This window comes from Mrakia frigida (assembly GCF_051309035.1).
Source record: "Mrakia frigida strain ATCC 22029 unplaced genomic scaffold BDY24scaffold_27, whole genome shotgun sequence".
Classification (NCBI taxonomy): domain Eukaryota; kingdom Fungi; phylum Basidiomycota; class Tremellomycetes; order Cystofilobasidiales; family Mrakiaceae; genus Mrakia; species Mrakia frigida.
In genome coordinates, this window is record NW_027481254.1 from 30 (window position 1) to 22,826 (window position 22,797).

The window sequence follows — 22,797 nt, forward strand, 5'->3', positions numbered from 1 at the left end:
GAGTTGATGGTGAAAAGTGAGTTTTTGATGGTAGCTGCTGTAGAAGTTGAGATGTGAGGGATTGAAGTTGGAAGGAGGGAGAAGAGGACGCCCCTGAGGCTGTTCCCTTTTTTCGATGTCTCCCCTGCTTGCGCTTTGATATCCATGTTCTTTCTTGGGACGGGAAGTTGAAAGGGCTGATGTAGGTGATGACTGAGAGGTAGGTTTTCGAACGTAGGTGTTGGGGTTGAGGAACGAGGTGGGGATGTCTGTTTTTGATGGTTGAGAGGGCGACCGTTGGCCTCTGACTAAGTTTGATGTCCCTGTTATTTTTTTGGGTGGATTCTCACTTTTAAGATGTGCCTGATGATGTTAGTCTATGCGGTGAGACTGCTTGGGTAGTAGAAGGTAGGTGGATGAGGCATGGAAGTTGGCTGAGTTCTGTGGATGGACCTGAAGGAAGAGAGCTCTGGATGTAGACCTTGTAGGTAGATTCTGATGCTGTAAGTTTGCCAGATTACTTTTAGATAGTTGCCCTGATGATCGTGAGTCACGGAAAGAACGTGGGTTGTCTATTGACGGACCGTCAGCTGTGGAAGTGCTGTTTTGGGAGGGTGAAGGGACGTGGAGAGCAAGTTTTTTTGATTTGATATCCCTGTTCTTGTTTATGATCGATTCTAGACTCTGATGGACTCTACTTTAGTTTGAAGACTGCCGGTTAGCTCTCTCGACCTGATTTGGTATAGAATTGGGGGATGGGAGTGAGAACTGCGCTTTGTGGAGCTGCTTTTTGAGAGTGTCGGGTTGAGAATCTGCCTGCGAGTTACTTTTTCGGTTGACTGCCGGTTCTCGTTTGTCTATCTACTATTTCCAGTTGCTCTGTTGATATTCACTGTGAACGGTGGAGTGGTTGTGGAAAACGAGCTGCTCGTTGTTGGATGGAGGTTGGGGCGAAGCAAGGGAGTTGGCGAGGGAATGGCTGAGAGATGTAGTAGGAAAGGACTCCATGTTCTTGGATTTGTCTCTCTTTCACTTTTACAGATTAGATGCGTTGTTGGGCGGTTCCAACGAAGAGTTAGCTGCCTTGGTTCTCTCGCAGTGAGGTCTGAAAGTTGAGAAAAGGGAGGGAGGGAAGAGGGAGGCCGAGACCGTTTGGCCGGTTCGGCTCCTCGTTGCTCGCTCTCTCTCTCTTTTCACCGAGTTAGTTCTTGCGATTTTTAACGATTGAAGACGAGGGAGGAAGTGTGCCGTTTGAACGTCAGTTCAGGCGTTGTGAAACCCGGTTGGCGGAGCAATCGGTCTTTTTACATTGAGCGGGCGTCTCGTTTGTAGACTGTAAGTGTTTCCGAGACCGCAGGGACGGAACTAAAGAAAAGAAAAAGCAACAAGACCCTGTCGATGTTGCTTGCGCTAACCCCATCCCTTGCCTCAGCGCTTCCTTCTTTCGCACCGCAGAATCCCGAGCGCTCGAGCTCGTCCCTCCTTGTAGCGTGGCTGCCTTTTCGGATGAGGTATGGTGAACTGGGGGAGGGCTGAGGAGGACGAAGATGGATTCAGAAGACGAAGGACGAGGAGCGTCGCAGACAGAAGCGCATGGCGTGGCCACCAACTCACCAGAGTATGACGGCTCGAGCAACGAACAGCTTGACTCCCTAGTCCTGGCTATTCAGCTTGCTTCCACCACCTTCAGTTCCAGCCGTTAGAGCTCCTCTTCATGAGGCGCACGGGCTTGCACTCGCTTCGAGGAACCAGAGCGCATCGGACACGGCTCCTTCCGTTTCGTAGATCCCCTTCCCTTCTTCTCTTTTTTTCGGCGAGGAGGTAGCCTTGATCCAGATTAGAAACGAGGGTAAGGTAGGGATAGTCGTTTGACGTGGTCGAAGCAGATATATTGCGAGATCGTCGAAGGAGTGATGGAGACGGCGGACGACGGCGACGACGAACTGAAGTGAGAAAAGCGATGAAGGGATCCCTGTTCGAGGAAGGGTCCAACGAGGGCGGCTTTCTTCTTTCACAACGAGCTTTGGAAAAGGACTTGGGGATGTCTGAGGGGCTCGATTCACCAGGAAGCAAGAAGCAACGAGCTTGGTCTCGTCGACGCTGAGGTCGGCGGCGATGTTAGTTTCTGCCAACCAAGTCGTGACCGCTTCTTGTCGAGGTCGACCTCCCCGATTGATCTCCGCCAGCGTCGACCTGAGCTGCTGGACCCTCTCCCTCCGATGGAGGAACCTCGGAAGCGAAGTGATATAACTCGTCGAGCATCAGGAGAGCCGTCCTCTTCTGGTCGGTCGACCTTGAGGACACACGCGTCCAGACGAGCTCGAGTCGCTTTCGTCGACTCCGCTGCGACTGTTGGGGCGATGAGTGGAGTGCGAAGGGGGCGAAATTCCTGGGGGAGCGGATGGGTCTTGGTGACCTGGATGAGACCTTCGAGAGCCTGGCGGTAGGAGAGGAGGGTGTTGGCGAAGTCGACGAAGCCGCTTGAGCGAGCAGAGGCATAGATCCGGGGAGAATTAGTTGGAGGGAAGGGTTGAATCTTTGACGAAGTTGAGGATGGCTCGGAAACTATGAAGGAAAGAGTTAGGGTTAGAGGACACCAGCGGTGAAGTTCGAGAAGCCGCGTCGACAAACGAAACTCAAACTCACATCACTTCCTTCTCGAGTCTCCCGATATCCTCCCAATATCTCCATCCTCCGACACTTCCTCCAGAACCATCGGCAGCCCAAAGTAGTCCGATCCACCGTCCATCAAATGACTCACTCATCGTCGGCGAGTTGTACGACGTGTTCGAAGCGGCACTCCCTCGTCTCCCTCCTCCTCCCTTGGCCGGCGTCGTGCTGTAGGTGCCCCCGTTCCTGCCCATCGAAGGCGACGAAAACTGAGCCAGAAGAATGGGAGACGAGAGGCAGAACGTTCCATGGGCTGGCGAAGGAGAGGCTAAGAGAAGGACCGACCGGCGAGATGAGGACGACCGAGACGCGATTCGAGCGATGCCTTCCTTAACTGGTTCGAAGTCCTCCTCGGCGAAGGCGGCATCCGAATACAAACCAGCTCCCTATCTTCCAGCTTCGATGACGTTGAACCTGTCTGTCTCCCTTGAAGTCGCTGCCTCGACGGAATCCTGCGAGACCTCCTCCTCCTGAGGGAGAGTTCGAGAACACGACGAGAGGACGAGCGATCCGGAGGAGGACCAAGACCTCCTTGAGATTTAGTTCTAAAGCGTTGAGACTACAATTCCTCCTGGTCTTTCTGATGCTCCTCTGAGCTTGGAGAGGACTGAGGCTGCGACTCCTGCTCGTCGTCTTCGAGTGCTGTGGTTGGGAAAAGAGCGACACGATCAGACTTGATCGAAGCTCGGACGCCAACTCGGAAAGAGCGAAGGAGAAGGATCGCTCACCCTTCTCCTTCAAACCAACCAAGATCAGCGATTTGGGGATGCACTCGAAGAGAATCATCAACACGATGATGCTCGAGACTCTTTATTAGACGAACGAAATATATCTTCTCGTTAAAGTGAAAGACAGACGAAGGCGAAACAAAAAGGAGGTGGCATGACCGAGACGAGGACGCGTCGAACTACTCAAGCTCGAAGAAGAGGCAAGAAGGGGAGAAAGGTAAACAAGCGCAGGCTTAACGAGGTTTGAAAATTATCGAAAAGAGCTACTGAAAACTTGGCGAGAGGACCTACGTCCAAGAAAGGGGGAACGAGAACGAAGGTTCGACGCGTCGAACAACGGGCGAACGAAAGGTAAGAAGGACGAAACGACACGGTCTCCCGACGAAGAAAACAACGTAGAGAAAGGGGCGGGTGGGAGGGAAGAAAAAGGAACGAAAAGGGAAGAGAAAAAGGCGAAGGGAGAGGGAGAGAGAAGGTGGGAGTTGGCGGTGACCTCGCTGCGGTCCCTCCTCTCCTCCTCTCCTCCTCTCCCTCGCTGGCCTCGAGCCGCGATGGGCGAGAGGGAAGAGCCCATCACGACTCATGAGCCTCGACCCTCGTCATCGAAACCGCAATTCCGTCTGTCCGGCCTTTCGTCCAACATATCGTCTCTTGCTGGCTGCCTTGAAGGGACGCAGGTGCGCGGGACCGACAGACAGCTCATCGACTTTGGAAGTCCGTGATTCTCCAACAGAAATTAGCCAGGGATGGACTCTTTCGCCAGAGGAGCAGCCACTCTCGTCCTGCCCTTTGTTTCAAAATCAGGCGCTCCAGCGAACGGGGTTGATCTCAAGACGGTTTAATGTACACAAAGGATCAAACATCGATTCGCAGGATTGACTCGTCGGCTCGTGCTGCTGCTCCGTCGTCCATCTGCGTGGTCAGTCTTTCTTCTCTCTTCTTCTCCCTGCCTGTCGTCTATGTCGATCCTCTTCTCTGAAGACACCGCCTCTGTCCATGTCTCTTGGGCTCTGGATTTCTTCCCAAGACCCGAACCGATCGACGTGCTGCTTTCCTCTGCCTGGCGACGCGTCGTCCGCTCTCCTTCTGGAACTCGGAACTCGGACACTCTTGCGAGCAAACAGAGGCCGCCACCGAGATCTTGATCTTTTAATAAGCACTGGGTGGGCCTGAAATGCCGGTCCGATGTGTGTTTCGATTCTTCGTCCAAAAATACCGACTCGGTTCTTCTTTTTTGGGTTGACCTCTCTCCTTCTTCCCTTCAACAACCATCACCCCTCCCACCTATCTACCATTCTATAGACACGATGTCCAAGAAAACCGTCATCGTGGATCCAGCCCTGCCTCCTTCTTCGAGAGAAGAGAAGTCTGAGGTTCTCCATCGCGAGATGGTTCGTCCCTTTGCTCTTCTCCTTCTCTTGCCCCCACCGAGTCCCCAAAGTCTCCCCTTCTCGTTTTCGGTTGGGGTACTCGCCCTTCCTCTCACGTTGCTGACTTCTCTCCCCTCTTTCTTCTATTGGAGGGTAACAGGTGAGTGAGGAGGGTCTGAAGGAGTTCCAGTCCAACACGACCGACCAAACGAGTTCTGCTTACGCGTGAGTCGCACTCCTGCTCCTCTATGAACTCGAACACCGATAATGCCGACCCCAGCTGATCTTCCGTTCCTTCTTTCGTTCGTTTCTCCCAGTGAGCTCACGGCTGAGAACCGTAAGGCCGAGAGGAGACTCGTTCGCAAACTTGGTGAGTGTGGATCTATCTTTTGCTGCCTCACACAGGATCCGATCTCGTCTCGTTCTATTTTTCTCTGCATGATTGATGCGAACGAATCCATTATTTCTGCCTTTAAACAGACGTCCTGATTCTCCCTCTCGCTGTGCTACTCTACCTGTCCGCCTACCTCGACCGAGGGTTCGTTCTGTCTCCCTCCTTCTTCCCTCACGAGCCATTCATATCGTTCTGACCTGGACGTGCGTCCCTCTCTACAGGAACCTCGGGAACGCTAAGCTCCAAGGATTGCAGGCGAGCGTCCTCGGTGGCAGTGATCTGAAGTACTCGATCGCGTTCGTCCTTCCTCTCCTTCCCTCTACATGTTCACCCTGGATATCATATTGTTCCTCTCTCGTTCGGCTAACCTTTCTTTTCTTCCTTCTTCAGCCTCATGGTTTTCTTCATCTTCTACATCGTTCTCTCCGTCCCTGGAACCCTCCTCGCCAAAGCCTTCAACCCCTCGACGACCATCTCTCTCGGAGCCATCCTCTGGTCGATCGGAGCCACCTGTCAAGCTGGAGCTACCAATCCTGCGGGTCTCTACGTCTGTCGAGCTTTCGTCGGGTGAGTCTTCTCCCGGGTTCTCTCCTTTCCTCGCTCGTCGCGTTGCGTCGCGTCTCCGTCTCGTTTCTGACTCGGCTCCTTTCTGCCCTCATTCTTTTCCGGCAGTATCGGAGAAGCTATGTTCGGTCAAGCCATCGCCTTCTACCTCACTTGTGAGCACTCTCTTCCTGTTTCTACCAAACCGAGGGAGCTCTCGCTCGTCGTCGCTTCTCGTTGATTCTCATCTCGTCGCGTCCATTTTGTTCGCTCAGACTGGTACAAGAAAGAGGAGCTCGCCAAGCGAGTTGGCCTCTTCATCTCTGCTGGATCCCTCGCCGGAGCTTTCGGAGGATTGATCTCGTTCGGAGTCTCGTCCATCACTAACAGCAAGATCCCTCAGTGGAGGATCCTCTTTCTCATCGAGGGAATCCCGTCTTGTACGTCCGCGCTTTCTCCCTCTTTCTTTCTTCGTCTTTGACGAGGCCTATGCTGACACGCTTCATCCCATCTCCTCTCAGTCATCCTCGCCATCGTGGTCTTCTTCTGTCTCCCCGATCGACCTCACGTCTCCAAGTATCTGAACGAGGACGAACGAGTCATCGCTCTCACTCGACTCAACTCGGAGAACTTGGGAGAGAGCTCTGTTGGAATTGATAAGAAGGTCAGCCACCTCGCTTTGTTGTCGGCTCTCACCCTGTAAGAACGACACTGACTCGCCTCGTTCTTTTGCAGGCCGTCATCCGCGCCTTCACCGACTGGAAGACCTACGCTGTCTCTATCGCCTACTCGTGCATGAACCTCGGTCTCGGATCCGTCTCTGCTTACCTCCCTACCATCATCAAGGGATTGGGATACACCAACGCTGAGGCTCAGGTGAGTCTCGCTCATTTGTTGCGACGCGTCTCTTCTCTCTGATCCTTCCTCTCCTTCCACTCCCCCATCAGCTCTACACCGTCCCCCCCTACGCCGTCTCCCTCGTTTTCATGCTTATGGTCACTACGATCTCTGATCGATACCAGCAGCGAGCGATGCCAATCATGATGGTCTTCCTCGTCGGAGTCGTTGGATGTGAGCTCGTCTTCCTCTTTCTTTCTTCTCGTTGTTTTTCTTCGCTAACCGAGCTCTTGACTTCGCCTTGAATTCTACAGGGTCCCTCCTTCTGGGTGTCTCCCCCGTCGGAGCAACGGAGGGAGCTCTTCGTGCTCGGTACTTCGGATGCTTCTGCGTCGTCGCTGCTGGATACACCAACATTCCTCTCATCATATCGTGGCAGGCGGGGAACACTGGAGCGCAGACACAGAGGGCTGTTTCTCTTGGTAGTGCGTTTTCGGTCCTTTCCTTCGCGACGCGTCGTCTTCCTTTCAAAGTCGAAGTCGACGACGAGCTGATCCGCGTTCTTTCTTTACCCTGCCAGTGCTCAACACCGTCGGACAGTGAGCCCGTCTTTCTTCCTCTGTCTTTCACCAAACAACTCTGAATTCTCCTTCTCTTTCCCAGATCTCTCGCCATCCTCGCCGCCTTCCTCTTCCCCTCCCTGGAAGGACCAAAGTTCATCAAGGGCGCATCCATCAACGTCGCCTTCCAAGGTCTCGGCTTCTTCATCACTCTCGGCATGTATATGTACTACAAGACCGAGAACAACCGACGAGATAGGAGAGAGGGAGGAAGGTTCGTCGCGTCCCGTTGTGTCGGTTTGTCGTTTCTTCCTCTCGGACTGCTTTGGCTGACGGAGCAATTCGGTTTGTTAATTTTTTGATCAGGCCTGCTCCGGGAACTAAGATTGACGTGGTGAACGACTACGATTTGGCCGTTGGTTTCCGGTACACTCCCTAGCTTTTTCTTTTCGTCACTTAAGTCGTCGTCGTCGAGTCTTCTTTCTCCTTCCATTTCTTCATGAATTTGCTTTATGTATCTTGACCTACATCCCTACCAACTGAACTCAAGGCAAGGGTCGACTTTGTCCTTCTTGAACCGAAGAGATAGATAGAGGGAGCGGAGGAGGAATGAAATCAACAGACGCGTCGTCGAGTCGTCCTCAGATCTCGAGCCTTCCTTCCCAAACCTTCGTCGGAAACAGAACCAACCCATAGGTCTCTTGCTGTAAACACAGAAGTTCGGACAATGCTCGAAATATGGGACTCTCCCCTCCCCTTAGATCGGAAGAGGTTCCCATATGGGATTCCGGACGAACGAGGGAGCGTACGAACGCGCTTGAAAGGGAAGAAAGTAGTTTGACAGGTTGACTCCTATTTGGCTACCCTCCCGAGGGGAGAGAGTAAAAACTGCACTTCGGTCGAGTCTGAGGGAGGGTAGACTAGGTCATGAGATCGCGCTGGGATGCGTGGATGAAGGGTATAGGGTTCTAGAGAAGGGGTATAAGCGTTGAGGCGAGATATAAGAGAACGAACAGAGCAAGAAGAGTGAGAAAGCTAAACCGAAAGAAAAAAAAGAACGAGAAGGACAAAGTCTACCGAACCTCATTCGTTCTCCTCGTTCAACGCGTCCTCCAAACGACAAACTTCGAGGCGAACGATCTCGCTGGCAACGACGAGAAGTCTTCGGAAGTTCTCGATCTTGATGGGAGTAAATGCGTGGCAGGTGAGAAGGGATTGAAGGCTGGGAGGCAAAGGGGGAACCCCGACGGTCAGGTCTCGAAAGTTGGAAAGGAAACAGAGGAGAGTGGACGTGAACTCACCCTCTGGACTCGAGCTCTTCGGACAGACTGTGCGACGAGGAGCGATGGCCGTGGATTGTTCGGGAAAGAAGAAGATCCGCCAACGAGAGAAGTTCCTGGTCGTTCGAGGTGGCGATCGTTTGGCTGAGCTCGGGGAGAAGAATGTCACGGCTGGAGGGGAAACGAGGAAGCTCAGCGTTGATTCAGAAGCGATATATAGAGGGACGAGACTCACCACAGGTCAAGCATCTTCGGAACTTCCGAGGAAGCACGAGCGAGAAGTCCGTAGGCTTTGACCTTGTCCGTTGTCGAGGCGAGGAGGGGACCAGCCACGAAGGCGAGAAGAACGACGGTGATCTCGTTGTTGACCTGGAGAGAAAAGAAGATAGGAATCAGGCCAGAGAGATCGGCGGGAGATTCGATACGTAAAGAAATAGACTCACAGTCAGAGGAAGATCTTCCCAAGACGAATGCCGTCCGAGGTCGTGGTAAAGTGTATCGATCCTCGAAAGGTTGGAGGGGACCGAAGCGAGAGTGTGGCCAAAAGCGAGCTCCTCTGCCGGAGAAAGAGCTTCAGACCGTAAGAGGATCTCGAAGAGTTGGAAGAGGACGTCGTTGGCGGCTTTACGAGCGAGCGGGAGACTGAAGAAACAGCGACGCGACGAGATCAGAGGTGTTCAACGAGATCGTTGGTCGACGAATCAGCACTCACTGAAGACCTTTGAAAAACTGAAGATATTGACGAGAGGTTGAGTCAGTGAAATGAGATAGTAAATGGGGAAGGTAATCCAGAAGCGTGGCTCACAAGAATGAGAATCGAGAAGGCGAACGAGCCCTCCAGGCTGACGTCCCAATCCGCGTCGACGTTGGACAGGAAGAAGTTTCCGTTGGGGATGAGGGCTTCCAAGAACTCAGTAGGGGTAGGATATATCCCTCTGGAAAGAAGAGTTCGAAGGGAAACGGCGACGAGGTCCAGACCGACGACGAAGTGAAGAGGACTGATTTGAAGGACTGTGAGGAGAGGAGAGTTTCGGCGTGAGTCTCAGCGTCGAAAGGCGAAGGCAGGGGACTGATGAAGAGACTCACTTGCGACACCGATCCAGAAAGAGGCAACGATCGACTCTGTCGAGACCTGGTTGACGAGGCCGGTGAGGAAGCGAAGAACGGCGACGATTCCAGCTTCGTCGTCGGAATGATCCGTGAGCAACCTTCCGAAAGCGTCAAGCATCTGGGAGAGCGGAAAAAGAAAGTCAGCACAGAATCGAGCGGAAGTGAGGAGCGGCAGAAGGCAAGAAAAAGACGAACATGGCAGTAGAGACCCGACGAGTCAACGTCGCAGTCCTCGACCAAGACCTTGAGGATGGCGAGAGCTGCTGGCCGAGTGGGAACGCTGCTCTTCAGAGCTGAGGCTACCGAGAGGCTCAACCATCGAGCTGAAGACAAGAACAAGCTGATCAGCTAATTGATTCGGATCAAAATCGGGCGGGGAAACGGGCCTGACTCCTCCAGATGTTGGCTTGATCTGGAAACGAAGGAGAGGAGGTCGTCAGAGTCAACGCACCCAAAGAGAGGAACGAGAGAAGTGTTGACTCACCCGCATTCTTCGCAGATATCAGCATCGCGTTCAAAGCGCAAGTGCAGACGAGCTCCTTCGAAAGAGCTTCCGTGACGAGACTCTCGGGCGTTTGGAGAGGGGACCGGAGACGCTGAGTCCTTCGACGTTGGTCTTGTTGGAGGGCCTGGACGAGGTCGACGAGAGCTCGTTCGCTGGTGGCCGAAGAAGATAGGGAGCGAAGGACGTTGGTGATTGTTCCATGGATGAGAGGGAGGTGAGACTCGTTGACGGTCCAGAGGGTGAGCCTGAACGAAACGAAAAGTTGAAAGGAGGTCAGCTTTCACGCGATAACAAAGACGAACGAAGAGTTTACTCACAAGGAGACGTGAAGAACGTCGGGAAGAAGGAAGTCTGTGAACTGGGACGAGTGGCTGAGCTTCTCCGAGACGGTGGCCAGAGACGCGATCTGCTTCGTCCAGGGATGCTGAAGAGACGAAGGAGGGGAGCCTTCCACGAGCTGTAGAGTGGAAGAAGTGATCCGGCATGTAAGATGACGCGGGGAAAGAGGAAGGAAGTGAGACTCACTTGTAGGACGAAAGAGAGAAAAGTTCCGACGAGGCTGTGAGAAGCGAGAGAGAGAATGACCTGACGAGGAAGAGAAGGCGATCAGCGACCGAGGACTACAAGTCAGGATATCGAAAATGTCACTTACCTCTGCTACAATATCCAATCGATCTGAGGACGGCTCAGAGAAAGCTGCTTTGGCGATAGCCTCGTGAGCAGCAGCATCGCCGAGAGCAGGGTCGAACGAGCCGACTTTGGCCCAAACATCTGCGAACTCGGAACGAAGAGACTGTGGAAGAAAAGTCACGTCAGTTCGGATTCCTTGAGGGAAAGAGGATGTAGAGCTCACCCCATGATGAGCGACCGTGATCGAAAGGAGATCTCGAAGCACGACGGCGATTTTGCTGTGATCCGTTTTGGGAGGACTTGATGCGAGGAAAGCCGAGAGGTTGTGGATCTGCGAAGAGAGTTTTGTCAGAAACATTGCTCGAGAAGAGACTGAAGAGAAAGACGACTTACCCAGGCACCGAAGAAGTCGAGGAGGAGACGTTGCTGGAAAGGATCCTCGACAAGACCAAACGCCAGACTTCCCTCCCGAATCAGAGCGATCGAGTACTCAGGGTTGAGAGCTGTGATCTCGTTGGCAGTCTTGAGGACCATGCTGTGCGCTGTTCGAGGATGAGCAAGACCTGAACGGAGGAAAGAAACGACGTCAGCGGGAGAAAGACGACGGACGATGGATGAGGGAAAAAAACGAACCTTCAAGAGTAGGGAGGGTCGGAAGTTGGAGGGGGCCAGCTTCGGACACTGGAAATATGATGCAGGGAGTGAGTGATCGAGCTCGAGGAAGGAGAAAAGGACGAAGAAAGACCTACCCGTAGCGAGAACACCCAAGGACGCAGCACGAACCTCGAACTTCATGGCGACGAGGTTGAGAAGTCCAGAAAGAGTGACTCTGACTGCAGTCATGTCTGGGGCCGCTGCTTTCGTCCGAGGTGCAGGATTGCAGAGGTTGGCGGAGATCATCTGCGAAAGAAGGGGACGCGAAGGTGAGAAGGTGAGCGGCGGCTTCGACCCCTCGACGACAGGTCACGAACTCACCATCTCAAGCTGGGGTTGACCTGGAATGATAAAGAAGGAGTCAGGCTACGTTCGAGCGCAGATGTTGGAGGATAAGATCGAACTCACCATCTGTCACAAGATCCAGAGGGTCGCCGGTCTTGAATCGAAGTCGAAGGACTGGAGTCCCGTTGTCGTCCGTCACGGAGAGGTCTCGAAGATCGCTGAGCATCCTGGTATCCTGAACGATCGTGGATCCACCTTGAGGGCCGAGGATCAATCGAGTGTTGGACTGAGAGGGGAAGCGAGATCAGCGACGCGTTCGACGAGGAGAGAAGAGGAGAGAGGCGGAAACTCACTCGAAGAAGCGTGATCGAATCCGTTCCTAGGGTTATCGACGTAGCTGAATCAAATGGAAGGGAGGATGAGCGATATGGAGACGGACGGACATGGAAGGGGTGCCCACAAGTACGAGATCGATGAGGATCGAGAAGCTCTGCGGAGGGGTCGAAGAACAGAGCTTCTTCTTGCGACGGAACAGCTGTGGAGAGACGAGGAGAGACGATCAGTACTCGTCCATTCTCGCAGATGAAAGAAGGATGACGAACTAGTCAAAAAGTCGAAGTGCTCTGGATCGATGTCCAAGAAGGCAGCCAACGCAGCAGTCGAGTTGAGGCCTACGATCTCTCGAAGCGCTCGAGTACCTGTGAGAGACGGAGGGTTCAGTCAGCGATCTCAGTGAGAGAGGGAATTCGAGAAGTCTAAGCTGGCTTACCATTAGAAACAGCGAGCAAGCTCGACACTCGTTGGTAGAGAACGAGAGTTAAAGAGTTGGCACCGTACACGATGATCTTCCTGCATCGGCTCGATCCTCCCTCCCAAAGCGTCTTCAGCGTCTCGAGCAGCTTCAAAGCTTCGAGTATCCACGGAACGGAGAGAGCTTCCAAGCTGATAATTCCTGTGCAGTCGAAAACGACGCTCCAACCGGCGGACGCGTTTTGGAGGATCTGGAGAGGGGAGAGAGAAAAGAGTGAGATGGGAGGTCGAGAAAGCGATAAACTGGGATGTAACTCACATCGAGAGCGTATCGCATCAAACGTTCGAGATCAACGGACTCTAGACGGCCACAATCGAGGCAGTAGACCGATTTTCCCTGCGTGTCGAACGGTCGAAAACGGTCAGCTTCGGGTTCGTCTCTTCTCTTTCTCTTCCTCGAGGAAAACAAACTGACCTGACTGGACACTTCTCTGAAAACATCATCAAAGCCCTCTGAGTGAAGCTTCCGAGCTCGGGTTCTCGTCATCAAGTCGATGGCGGTTTCCGATCCAGATGGCGTAGAGGGAGCGAAGAGTTTCCGGACCTCTTCTCGACGAGGATGGCTTCCGAGGTAGTCGTCGACCGTGGAAGCATGTTCCTTGAGCATGAAACGAAGGAAGAGCTCGTCGGCGTCATCTTCATCTGGAGTTGACAAGACTGAAGGGGCGAGAGGCGAAGGGGAGGGGTCGGGAATCTGTCAAAAAGAGAAGGCAAGTTAGGCGACGCGTTCGTTCTCTCTTTCGAAAGCTATGGCACTTACCTGAAGACCGTCCAAAAACCGTTCCATCGCCTGAATGTTCGCAGGAGACCTGAAAGCCTGGAACTCTCCCATGTGCGACTCCTTCTGGCCGAGCACGACGTCGTTGGCGAGGTTGGTGACGAGTTTCGAGACGTCGACGAGAGCTCGTCGACCGGAAGGGTTGAGTCCGTCGAGGTCAAGCTGCATCCAAGCTGGGGAGACAATGGAAGGAGAGACGATCCTGAGGATGACGAAAGATCCGACGGCACGGCGACTCATCCCAGGGAACCTTTCGGCGACGGTCTCTCCGAGGATTCGACACGCGGCTCGAAGTTGGCTGGGAAGGAAGGATGAGGGGAAGAGCGATCAGCGGAGTGAAAGAGAAGCGTCTCGAAAGAGCTTCGTGACTCACTGAGGAACACGAGAAAGACTCGAGCACAAACGATCCAGCAACGTCTGAGCCAAGCTCTCGATAGCCAGCGAGTTCTGAGGAGCGTCGTTCCGGGCGGTAGAGCCAGATCCGTAGGCTGGATTGTCGTCGATGATGGCCTGAACGAAGGGTCGAAGGAGGTTTCGAAGGTAGTTGCTGGAGAGAAGAGACGAAGACGACCGCGTCAGTCGACGTCTTGACCTCGATCAAGGATCGAAGTGAGACTCACCGAGCATGTCGACGAGCGAATTGAGAGTACACCTTGGTGCATAGGGTGGTTCCTCGGAAGATCTCAGCCTCCTGGGTGGTCTGGCTGATCTCTATCTCGACGAGAGCCTGGGGGGAAGAGGGAGGAGAGGTCAGGCTCGAGGAGGGGAGTCGGTGTCGAGGGAAAATCAACGCACCTTCAGAAGATCGAATCCAGCATCCTGTCTCTCGAACCTCCGCAAAACGAGATCCGATACGGTATCGTGGTCGACTCGGGAGTAGATGTCGGTGAGGATGGGTAGGAGGAGCATCTGCAGGAAAGAACGATCAGCCAACGGAATCGGAGGAAATCTTGACTCCAGAGGAAAGCACTCACTCCTGGCTCGACGAGGATCTAGTAGACCAAAGTTGGGTGTCAGATCAGCATTTTGGTCTTACATGTAGAGTTCCACGTGGGAGAAACTTACCTCGAGAAGAGGATGCCTGTCATCGATCTCGAACCGATTCCGTTTCTCTTTCACGACGAGTTTCCTGGTTGCCTCCCCGACGACCTTGATGTAGACTGCTCGAACTGCGAGATCCAGGGAGTAGGTCATGGCGATACATCGATCGAAGGCGACATCCCCGTTGTGGCTGAGGAGGTTCGAGACTGTTTCGATCCGAGAAAGAGGAGGAAGCGTGAGCGAACATTGGCTCGATGAAAAGATGCCTCGGGACTCACGAGTGATTCCGACAGCTGTTGGGAAGTCGGGTAGGTTTCTCGACTGTTCGAGAAAGTGAAGGTTGGTCAGGCAAGCTTTCAAGAAAGAAGACGGATCAGGGTGGAAGGGAAAGCTCACCAAAGACGATTCCCGAGTCGTCAGAGCGAGGGGTTTCGATCTCAGAGCTTGCAGCAGATGATGATGAAGAAGCGAGAACCTGTGGAAATGTTGAAACGAGATTGGCGTCAGCCATGGGGAAGCTGAAGGAGCAAGACGGAGGGAAAGAAGGGACCACGCACCAACTTTCAAACAACCTCTTCCTCGACCCTCCCACTCGATACCCAGCTTGAAGCTTCAATCCCTCGGCGAGAGTAGCAGCAGTCGAGATGCAAGAGTAGTCCAGCTCGACAAATGCGGTCGGGAGAAGCCTCGGGTTGATGGTCTGTTGGAAAACGAAGGAGGAGGGAGAGAAAGGGCATCAGGAAAGAAAACCGAGACGCGTCGAAAGAGTCGGAACTGAAACTCACAAGGTTCCAAGTCGTCCAGTTCGAGAGCCTATCCAGCAGCTCATTCCTCAAGACTGGAAGAGCCGACCAATCGAACAGATCCCGCTTCGAGATGATGATCTCGCAGAGCTGGCAAGCTCGTTGGAGGGACGAGACGACGGTGGTCACTCCCTCCACGGTTGTTGACTCGCTGGGGATCCCTGCGAGGGTAGCGAGGTTTCGATCCAGTCTCTGGGTGAGGTTTGCGAGGAGAGGTCCAGGATCGGAGGAGATGGGGGTGGTGAGAGATGGGACGGTGGCGATGAGGATGTTGAGGGCGTGCGAGACGAAGGAGGTTCCGAGATCTTGAAGGGTGGGCGTTGGGAGGCGTCGGAAGATGTCTCGACTCGTTCTGCGAAGAGAAGCTCGGTCAGATAGGTTGAGTGAAGTGGAAGTACCAAGAAGATGAACTCACTTCAGGAGACTGTGCAATAGCATCTCGAGGAGACCAGGCCCAAGTTGAGAGAGCTCTGCCTCGACCGAGGAACGAAGAGTGAGCTCCTTCTGAACGAGGCAGTCGCAGAGTCCTTGGACGACTTTGAAATCAATACAGAGCCGGATCAGCATCTGTTTTCGTAGAAGGAAACAAGCGGAAGACACTCACATTCCTCGAGAAGCTCAACCGTTAGAAGATCCGGACGTGAAGGACCGTCTCGAAGTTCGACGAGGGTGAGGCAGCTTTGACCGAGAATGCAGAGGACCGATCCGAGATGACTGAGAAATAGAAAGCAACAGGTGATTAGCTATCCGAACGAGAGACTGGCAACCGAAGAAGGGAGAAGGGAAGACGAACCTCCACTCGACAAACTCCCTCGAGTCCGTCGATGTCGCTCCAGCTCGAATCGAGATCAGGGTCCTCTCCCATTTCTCGAACAGCAGCTTGAAGGCGAAAGCATGAGCTCGACTGGCGGCAGGTCGGGAAGAAAGGACCTTGTTCATCGCTGCGAAGGTGAGACGAGAGTCGACTGAGCAAAGGAAGGGAGGTCAGCACGTATCGTCCTCCTCTGTCCCTCCTCGTCCAACTTCGTTTAAAAATGAAACTGACCTTGTCCAGTGGGGAAGAGAGCTTCCATATCCTCCTTCCAACCCTTCTGAGCATCTAGTAACTCCAACCCAGGCGAGCTGTCCGAGATCGTCGATCCCAGAATCGAGACGACGACGTGGGTGAGTTCCGAGTGCCTCCTCTTGAACGCTGCGACGGCGACGGCGACGACCTCCTCCTCTGGCGAAAGGATGGTCAGGGTGAGAGCGACTTCGTGCATGGCGAGTCCTTCTCGGATCGTCGTCGAAGAAGCGTGAGCCTGCGATGAAAGACAAGAGGGAAGAGCGGGAGATAATCAGTTCGAGGAGGGGAAGAAACGGAGGGCTGAGAGGAACTCACCTGAAGATACGTAGCTGCAAAGCCACAAGCGAGCGAGAAAGTGTCCGAAAGGATCTCCATATCTTCTCTGCTCGACGCGTCGTCGATCCCGAGGTTCAGGACCTGGTGAGCAGCGTTTCCGACGGACCTCCATCTGAAGACGTCGAATGTTCGTCAGTCCGTGGTCGAAGAGCAACTGTAACCGTAGGGGATATCTACTCACGACGTGCTCCCAAGATACTCGTAAACCTCTTGCGACAGTTCCAGGCTCTGTCCTCCTTCGACCATCCTCCCAGCTTGGCGGTAGATCGACTTGAACGCGGCTGAGGCCGCGGAGCGAACGACCTCCGGTGCTGGTTCGCAGAGCATGCTCGAGAGAAGGTTGAGGAGGATGGCGACCTTGTCTGTATTCTTGAAGGAGACGAGGAAACGGATGTCGGCGGAGTAGAGTTGGAGGATGGAGAGGATGAGGTCTACGTCGGGCTGCCGAAGCTCTCGAAGGGATCCGGTCGTGGTGGCGGAGTCGGCAATGGTTCGAGAGGTCTATGCGTGAAAGAGACGCTTATCAGCCTCGAGGGACGATAAGGTAGAGGCGGCAGAGGAGACTCACGCTCTTGAGACTGATCACGTAGTCGGCGAGGAGGTTTCCGACGGAGCTGATGAGGTCGAGGCTGAACGGCGGCGACGAGATTGGAGCAGTCTGTGACGGACGAAGGGGAGTGGTCAGTACGTGGTCTCAAGGCTGGGATTGAAGGCAGAGAAACGAACCGAAGAGAGACTCGTGCAAGCTCGAGCGAGACAGATCCTTTCGAACGGCGTGTTGAGTTTGGGAAGAGTCCTCGAGAGAGAATCAGGGTCTCGTCGATAGAAGTGCTCGAGACCTGCGACGAAACAGCAAGTCAGCTCCTTCTTTCAGCGTAGAGGACCGGGGATTGGACACTCACCATTAGAGACCAAGTCAGCATCCTGAAAAAGAACGCGAGTCCAAAACGGGTCGGCTCGAGTCGCAGAAAATAAAGACGCGTCGAACGGAAAAGCCAGACTCACCGGCGTTTCCTTCCCGTTCAAAAGCTGGTCCTGAAGGTCTCCAGCAAAGTCCGATACCCACATGAGAAGGCCGGCATGTTCGATGTCACTTGGAAGAAGGGAGGCCAGTTCGACGAGGTCAAGGCAAGCTCGTTTCGCAGAGTTAGAGAGTTTGGTCGAGTAGAAGGCGGAGTGGATGGATTCGATGAAGTTGATCTGCGCGGAGAGAGAGGGTGAGCATGGTATGGCGGACGCGGAAGTCATATATGCTGACCTTTTTTCCCATCGAGCTCGTAACGCTCGTCTGCTTCTGAGGATTCGCCTCGAGGACTGAGGGAGAATGAAAGGGAGACGCGTCTGGTCAGCCTCTTCGTCCTCTCGCCGGTAGCAGCAATAGAAGAACAACTCACCCTTGACGATCAGGTCCGGACACAGAGCTAAAAGCATCGTCATGACTGGCCAGAACGTATGAGCCTTCTTGTCTGTGTCTCCGATCACGTTGAAGCAAACGTCGAAGAGCGACGAGGGATCTCCTTCCAGTCGTTGACCTGTTCTGTACAGTTGGACGAAGTCCGCTGGAGAGTATCGGATCCATGACCAGATGGCTCGGTAGAGAGAGTCGGAGACGGAGCTTTGAGCTGTTCGAGGGAGGTGGATGAAGACGGGGGAGAGTTCTGTCGAATGAACGAGGAGGAGAAAAGAAGAAAGGGTTCAGTTTCGACCTCGAGGGCGAGGAAGACAGACGAGGGACAACTGACCGCTAAGAACTTGTACTAGACGAGGTCGATCGATGAAGCAAGCTTCTATACACGTCTCGGAGAGTCCAGTGTCGTCGAGGGATTCTGAAGCGAGACTCTGGAGCTTCCCTCGGATGCTCGACCAGACGACGTCCCATCTGGAGGGCAGAAGGAGACGGTCAGCTTGATCTCGACCACGACGAGGGGACAGTGAAGGAGCCACATACCGGAAGAACGAGATGGCCCTCATCAGCTCAGCTGCTCGAGCCCTAACCAAAGCCTCGAACGCGGGAGCGACGGCAACCGAGTTGAAGTTCGACGACCTCTGCTGTTCGCTCGACCCAGCCTCTCCGTTCCGTATCGAGCCTCCCTGACCATCCTGAGGTAGACTGTTCGACGACGAGGTTGGCGAGAAAGGACCTGATCTCGAGGACGAGTTCTGATGTCTTCCGATGTGCTGCTGCTGTTGTTTCTTCGAGTTGATCGTGTTGTTGGACGTCGACCGTCCAGCGAGGGATCCTCTCCCTGAGTCCTCCGAGTTCCTGGGGAATCCTCCGTTCAAGATCGACGAGAAGGCGGTTAAGGAGGTGGTTGAGATGATGATGGGGAGGGCTTCGAGGAGTAAGCTGAGGGAGGGTTCTTCGAGTGGGAGGGTGGTCGGGAAGGGTTCAGGATCCGAGGGATGGGCTGGAGGTTTGGGCAGGACGGCTGAGAGGATGTCGAGGATGAGAAGTTGAGTTTGGAGAGTGAGAGTTAGAGCGTGGTCTTCGAGTTGATATTCAGAGGTCTGAATCCGTGCGAAGGGAAAAGGTTTAGCGAAAGTCGAGGGAAGGGAAAGAGAGTCGAGCTGACCTTGATGAGCTCTCTCAGTTGAGAAACTAAAGGCTCCACCACGTCCGACATGTTGGATTCCGAAAGTTTGACGAAGGTTTGAATACCTCGAGCTATCCTTGAATCCGTACGAGGTGAAGTTGGCGGAATCTTGGGTTTCGTAGGAAGCTGAGAGAGACGACGAGGGAAGGAAGGAAGACGGACGAGGTCAGCTCTCGCTCCTTGTTCTCCTCTGTTCGTTCCTTTCTACCCTTCCGTGACCTCCCAGAAAGAGTGCGACCACCCTAGGTGAAGCGGAACTACACCCGCAGTCCTCCGGTGATACATTCGAGCTCACCTTGTCTTTGAGAAGGATAAACGTCGCCATCACCACGGCGGTCGCTCCTCCTCCTTCCCTCCTCCCTCCTCCTACTCCTCCTCCTCCTGGACTGGATCCTGCCTCTCCTCCTCCTCGAGAAGAAGATCTGAGAGAAGGAGAAGTAGCTTCGAAATCTGCTTGGACCGAAGAAGTCGTGGAAGGTCTGCGTTTGAAGGAAGGGAGGATGGCCATCGGAGAGGGGAGGGAGCGAGCTTGGATCCTCTCAGGCGGTTGGTCGGAGAGAAAGGCCCTCTTGCTGGTTGGCGATTATCCGAAGAGTCGAGAGGTATAGAGTAGACGAAAGAGAAAGAGAAAGAGGGGAGGGGAGGGGATGGGAGAGACCCTTGATCTCTTGTTCGCGTGGGTGCTGGTCGTTGGGAGGGAAGAGGAGGAGGAGGAGGAGGAACGAGCTCGAGCGAGCGAGGGGAAACCTCGATCTCCCTTCGCTGCCTATATTCACGCACGTCAGACGCTCACCTAGAAGAAGATTTGCTCGAAGGCGGTCCCCTATAAAAACTCAGCACTCGTCTTGGGCGTGGGCCTGACCTTGAAAAGCTTCGTTCCCAAATTGAAGCGACATCTTCGAGTTCAGCCCTGACCCGCTCGACCTTGGAAGAGAGCGTCGAAAACGCTGGTCATTAACATTTCACGAGGCAAAGAGTTACAACTAGAGACTAGAAAGATCGTCTCGAATCTATCTTCCCCAAGTGCTGGGCTTCTCGGGCTGAAGGGAAAAAAAGAGGAAAGATCGACAAAGTCAGACGCGTCTTCCCTCGCACAGTCGTTTCGTTCAACCGACTCACAGTGTTGTCCAGGATCTTCTCGATCTCAGCCATGATCTCAGGAGTGAGCTTGGGGATGAGCTTGAGAGCCTTGAGGTTATCGGTGACTGCAAGGGAGATGAGAAAGAAGCGGTGAGCCCTCACACGAAAGAAACGACGGAGGGAAGAGGAAGAGAGAGAGAGAGAGCGACGTACCCTGCTCAGGCTTGGAAGCTCCGAGGATGACAGTCGAGACGTTGGGGTTCTTAGCAGCCCAGGCGAGGGCGAGGTGGGTCATGGTACCGTCGAGGCTGTAGGACGAAAACGATGGGAGGGAAGGATTCAGGTTGAGGAGGACGAGCTTTCGAGGAGAGACAGAGGGGAGGACGGACGACTCAGCAACCTTGGTGAGCGCCTTCACTTTCTCGATCTTGGCCTGGCCCCTGAGAAAGGAGAGAAGAAGAGGTCGAACGGTTTTCGGTCAGAACGAAGTGAAGAAGAACGAGGGATAGCCGAACGAAGGACTCACTCGGGAGTCTTGAGCTTAGCGACAGTATCCTTGAAGAACTCCTTGTTGGTAGCGTATCGAGAGTCCTCGGGAACTCCGTCGTTGTACTTTCCGGTGAGCATCTGGAACAGGAGAGGGGGGTGAAAGCGTCAGGAAGGAGAGCGAGACGCGTCGAACAATCGTTGACGGACTTACGCCAGAAGCGAGAGGACTCCAGATGGTGGTTCCAGTCCCGTAAGACTTGAAGATGGGAGCGTACTCGACCTCGAATCTCTCCCGATGAAGCATGCTGTATTGGGGCTGCTCGACGATGGGAGCGATGAGGTTGTACTTGTCGGCGACGTGGTGAGCTTCTTGAAGTTGTTGCGCACTCCATTCACTCGTTCCCCAGTAGAAGGCCTTTCCGTCGTTGATGATCTGAGTGAAGGCTCGGACGATCTCCTCCATAGGAACGGTGGCATCGTGTCGATGAGCGAAGATGACGTCGACGTAGGGAGTGTCTGCGAAAAAGAAGAAAGGTGGACGAGATAAGAACGACGCGACGGGGAGATTGACAGAACGCTTCGCTTCGTTGCTCACCAAGTCGCTCGAGAGACTCGTTGATGCCTTCGATGAGATGCTTTCTGGACAGGCCACGATCGTTGGGTCCCTTTCGTCCCACTCCGAAGAAGATCTTGGTGGTGAGGACGATGCTGGGAGGAGAAAAAGGGACCGCGTTGAGAAAGAGGGTTTGCGTTTTTTTTAGCGCGTAGGGGCCGTAGGGAGCAAGAACGGCAGTACTCACTCGGATCTCCTCCAACCAAGCTCTTTAATGACTCGACCTGCCTCGATCTCGCAGTTTCCCTGCGAAAGAAAGAGGAAAAACAAAGGAGAGGGGGCGGTCAGAAAGGATCGGGATGTGAGGAAAAAGCTCTCGCCTCCAGAGGTGAGGCGTTCAAAGGGACGAGGGAACGAGAACACACATCTGCGTAACCTTCGGCGAGATCGAAGCTGCAAAGGCAAGAAGAAAACGAAGAGGGCAAGGAAACATGTCAGTTGTTCGGTCGGGAGGAGGTGAGCTCGAATTGAGCTCGAAACGCGAGGAAGATGGAAGCAAGGTGGTGAGATGTCGGGAAGGGAAATGTATAGGGGGACCTACGTGTTGATACCAGCCTCGTAGGCGACTAGATGAAACCGTAAGCAAAGCAAAGAAAGAAAAGGTGGAGGTCGGCGAAGGGGTCCGGTCAGCCCTCCGGTCGTCTTTCCTTTCAACCTCAGGAGCATCGAGAGATATCGAGACACTAGAGAAAAGACGATCCTACTCACTCTTCATGATCTGTGGTGTTCAAAGATCCAACAAAGGTTAGGAGTCAGTGAAACTTGGCCAGCGCACGAGAGCAGGCGAGAGATCATCTCCTCGAGCTCGCCTTCCTTCCCTCCCTGAGCCTCCCTCTCCAACGCATCTCTGCTCCTGAAACAGCCAGCTAGAAACTCATGGACTCACGTCCTTAACAATATCTCCCTTTTGCGTCCCACCAAGGGTCAACCACCCGCCTGCATGTACAATTATAAGAGAGACGAGTCAAGTTCTGGGATCGAGTGACGTTCAACTCCTTCCTTTGACCGTTCGCCTTCGTCGTTGTCCTGATGCGGAGGTACTCACCGAGAGAGAACTTGCTGACTCGAAGTCCAGATCGACCGAGGTTGACGAACTCCATCTGTAGAGACAGAACGGAGCGGCAGAGGGTTCAGCACGGAGCGAGATCGGAGGGAGGTGTAGTGGGCTGAAGAAACGAGACGGAGGGAGAGAGCGAGCTTGTACGAACATCCTTGGGGTCGAATTCAACAGTTGGAGCCATTTTTGAAAGAGCGTAGAAGAGGTAGAAGGATTGGGTGGGGTGGGTGTTGGAAGGAAGGGAGTAAAACGGGCGAGATGGAATGAAAAAGAGGCAAGGTGGAGGTCGAGTTCCGTCGTCGGAGCTCGGCCTTCTTTGGGTCGAACCGAGCCACACGAGCGCTAACGATTCCTTGCGAAGATTTGCTTGGAGTTCTTGGTTCGTTGTATTCACAAGAGTTTTGAGAAAATCTGAGGCCAGCCTGAACTTTTAGCCAAAAGAACGAGAGCAGAGGGAGAGGGGAGGAAAGGTGAGCTCTTCAGCCCTCGCGAAGTCGTTCATGCACGCGGCAGAAGGTCAAATTTGACTCGGTGCTTCACCAAGCTTCTCTCTTGCTTCGACTCTTTGCAAGATCAACGAAATAA

At 53.9% G+C, this 22,797-nt stretch overlaps 5 protein-coding genes across 5 annotated transcripts; 1 reads left to right on the forward strand and 4 right to left on the reverse strand.

Moving 5' to 3' along the window:
* Positions 1-1,816: 1,816 nt before the first annotated feature.
* BDY24DRAFT_417218 (uncharacterized protein) lies at positions 1,817-2,843 on the reverse strand (the record flags this gene model as incomplete). Its single annotated transcript, XM_076643683.1, has 4 exons — positions 1,817-1,951; positions 2,043-2,208; positions 2,286-2,459; positions 2,626-2,843. The coding sequence occupies 4 exons, from the start codon at positions 2,841-2,843 to the stop codon at positions 1,817-1,819; spliced, it is 693 nt and encodes a 230-aa protein (XP_076494306.1).
* Positions 2,844-4,649: 1,806 nt separating this feature from the next.
* On the forward strand, positions 4,650-7,617 carry BDY24DRAFT_435968 (major facilitator superfamily domain-containing protein). Its single transcript, XM_076644203.1, has 15 exons — positions 4,650-4,768; positions 4,908-4,972; positions 5,065-5,117; positions 5,228-5,285; positions 5,363-5,437; positions 5,532-5,708; positions 5,814-5,860; positions 5,960-6,124; positions 6,206-6,348; positions 6,420-6,560; positions 6,632-6,755; positions 6,836-7,006; positions 7,102-7,120; positions 7,185-7,355; positions 7,448-7,617. The coding sequence occupies exons 1-15, from the start codon at positions 4,685-4,687 to the stop codon at positions 7,518-7,520; spliced, it is 1,566 nt and encodes a 521-aa protein (XP_076494307.1). The 5' UTR covers positions 4,650-4,684; the 3' UTR covers positions 7,521-7,617.
* An 851-nt stretch (positions 7,618-8,468) lies between these two features.
* BDY24DRAFT_139309 (uncharacterized protein) lies at positions 8,469-9,862 on the reverse strand. Its single transcript, XM_076636067.1, has 6 exons — positions 9,667-9,862; positions 9,448-9,589; positions 9,167-9,372; positions 9,074-9,090; positions 8,597-9,003; positions 8,469-8,532 (listed from the first exon to the last, which is right to left on the reverse strand). Exons 2-5 carry the CDS (start codon positions 9,587-9,589, stop codon positions 8,754-8,756), a joined length of 615 nt encoding a protein of 204 aa, XP_076494308.1. The 5' UTR covers positions 9,667-9,862; the 3' UTR covers positions 8,469-8,532; positions 8,597-8,753.
* Positions 9,863-13,282: 3,420 nt separating this feature from the next.
* Positions 13,283-19,101, reverse strand: BDY24DRAFT_139269 (uncharacterized protein). Its single transcript, XM_076636066.1, has 24 exons — positions 18,953-19,101; positions 18,328-18,887; positions 18,122-18,258; positions 17,774-18,037; positions 17,638-17,693; positions 17,385-17,579; positions 17,282-17,303; positions 17,106-17,218; positions 16,948-17,037; positions 16,561-16,880; positions 16,359-16,491; positions 16,023-16,278; positions 15,771-15,942; positions 15,582-15,691; positions 15,393-15,513; positions 14,960-15,329; positions 14,732-14,874; positions 14,571-14,649; positions 14,453-14,495; positions 14,199-14,380; positions 14,108-14,125; positions 13,929-14,042; positions 13,754-13,860; positions 13,283-13,680 (listed from the first exon to the last, which is right to left on the reverse strand). The coding sequence occupies exons 1-24, from the start codon at positions 19,001-19,003 to the stop codon at positions 13,503-13,505; spliced, it is 3,834 nt and encodes a 1,277-aa protein (XP_076494309.1). The 5' UTR covers positions 19,004-19,101; the 3' UTR covers positions 13,283-13,502.
* Positions 19,102-19,902: 801 nt separating this feature from the next.
* BDY24DRAFT_396761 (potassium channel beta subunit family protein) lies at positions 19,903-22,533 on the reverse strand. The gene is made up of 14 exons (XM_076641489.1): positions 22,364-22,533; positions 22,201-22,255; positions 22,042-22,091; positions 21,864-21,873; positions 21,697-21,721; positions 21,521-21,548; positions 21,343-21,401; positions 21,138-21,250; positions 20,754-21,058; positions 20,580-20,680; positions 20,443-20,493; positions 20,267-20,361; positions 20,093-20,178; positions 19,903-20,013 (listed from the first exon to the last, which is right to left on the reverse strand). The coding sequence occupies exons 1-14, from the start codon at positions 22,394-22,396 to the stop codon at positions 19,984-19,986; spliced, it is 1,041 nt and encodes a 346-aa protein (XP_076494310.1). The 5' UTR covers positions 22,397-22,533; the 3' UTR covers positions 19,903-19,983.
* Between the last annotated feature and the right edge of the window lie 264 nt (positions 22,534-22,797).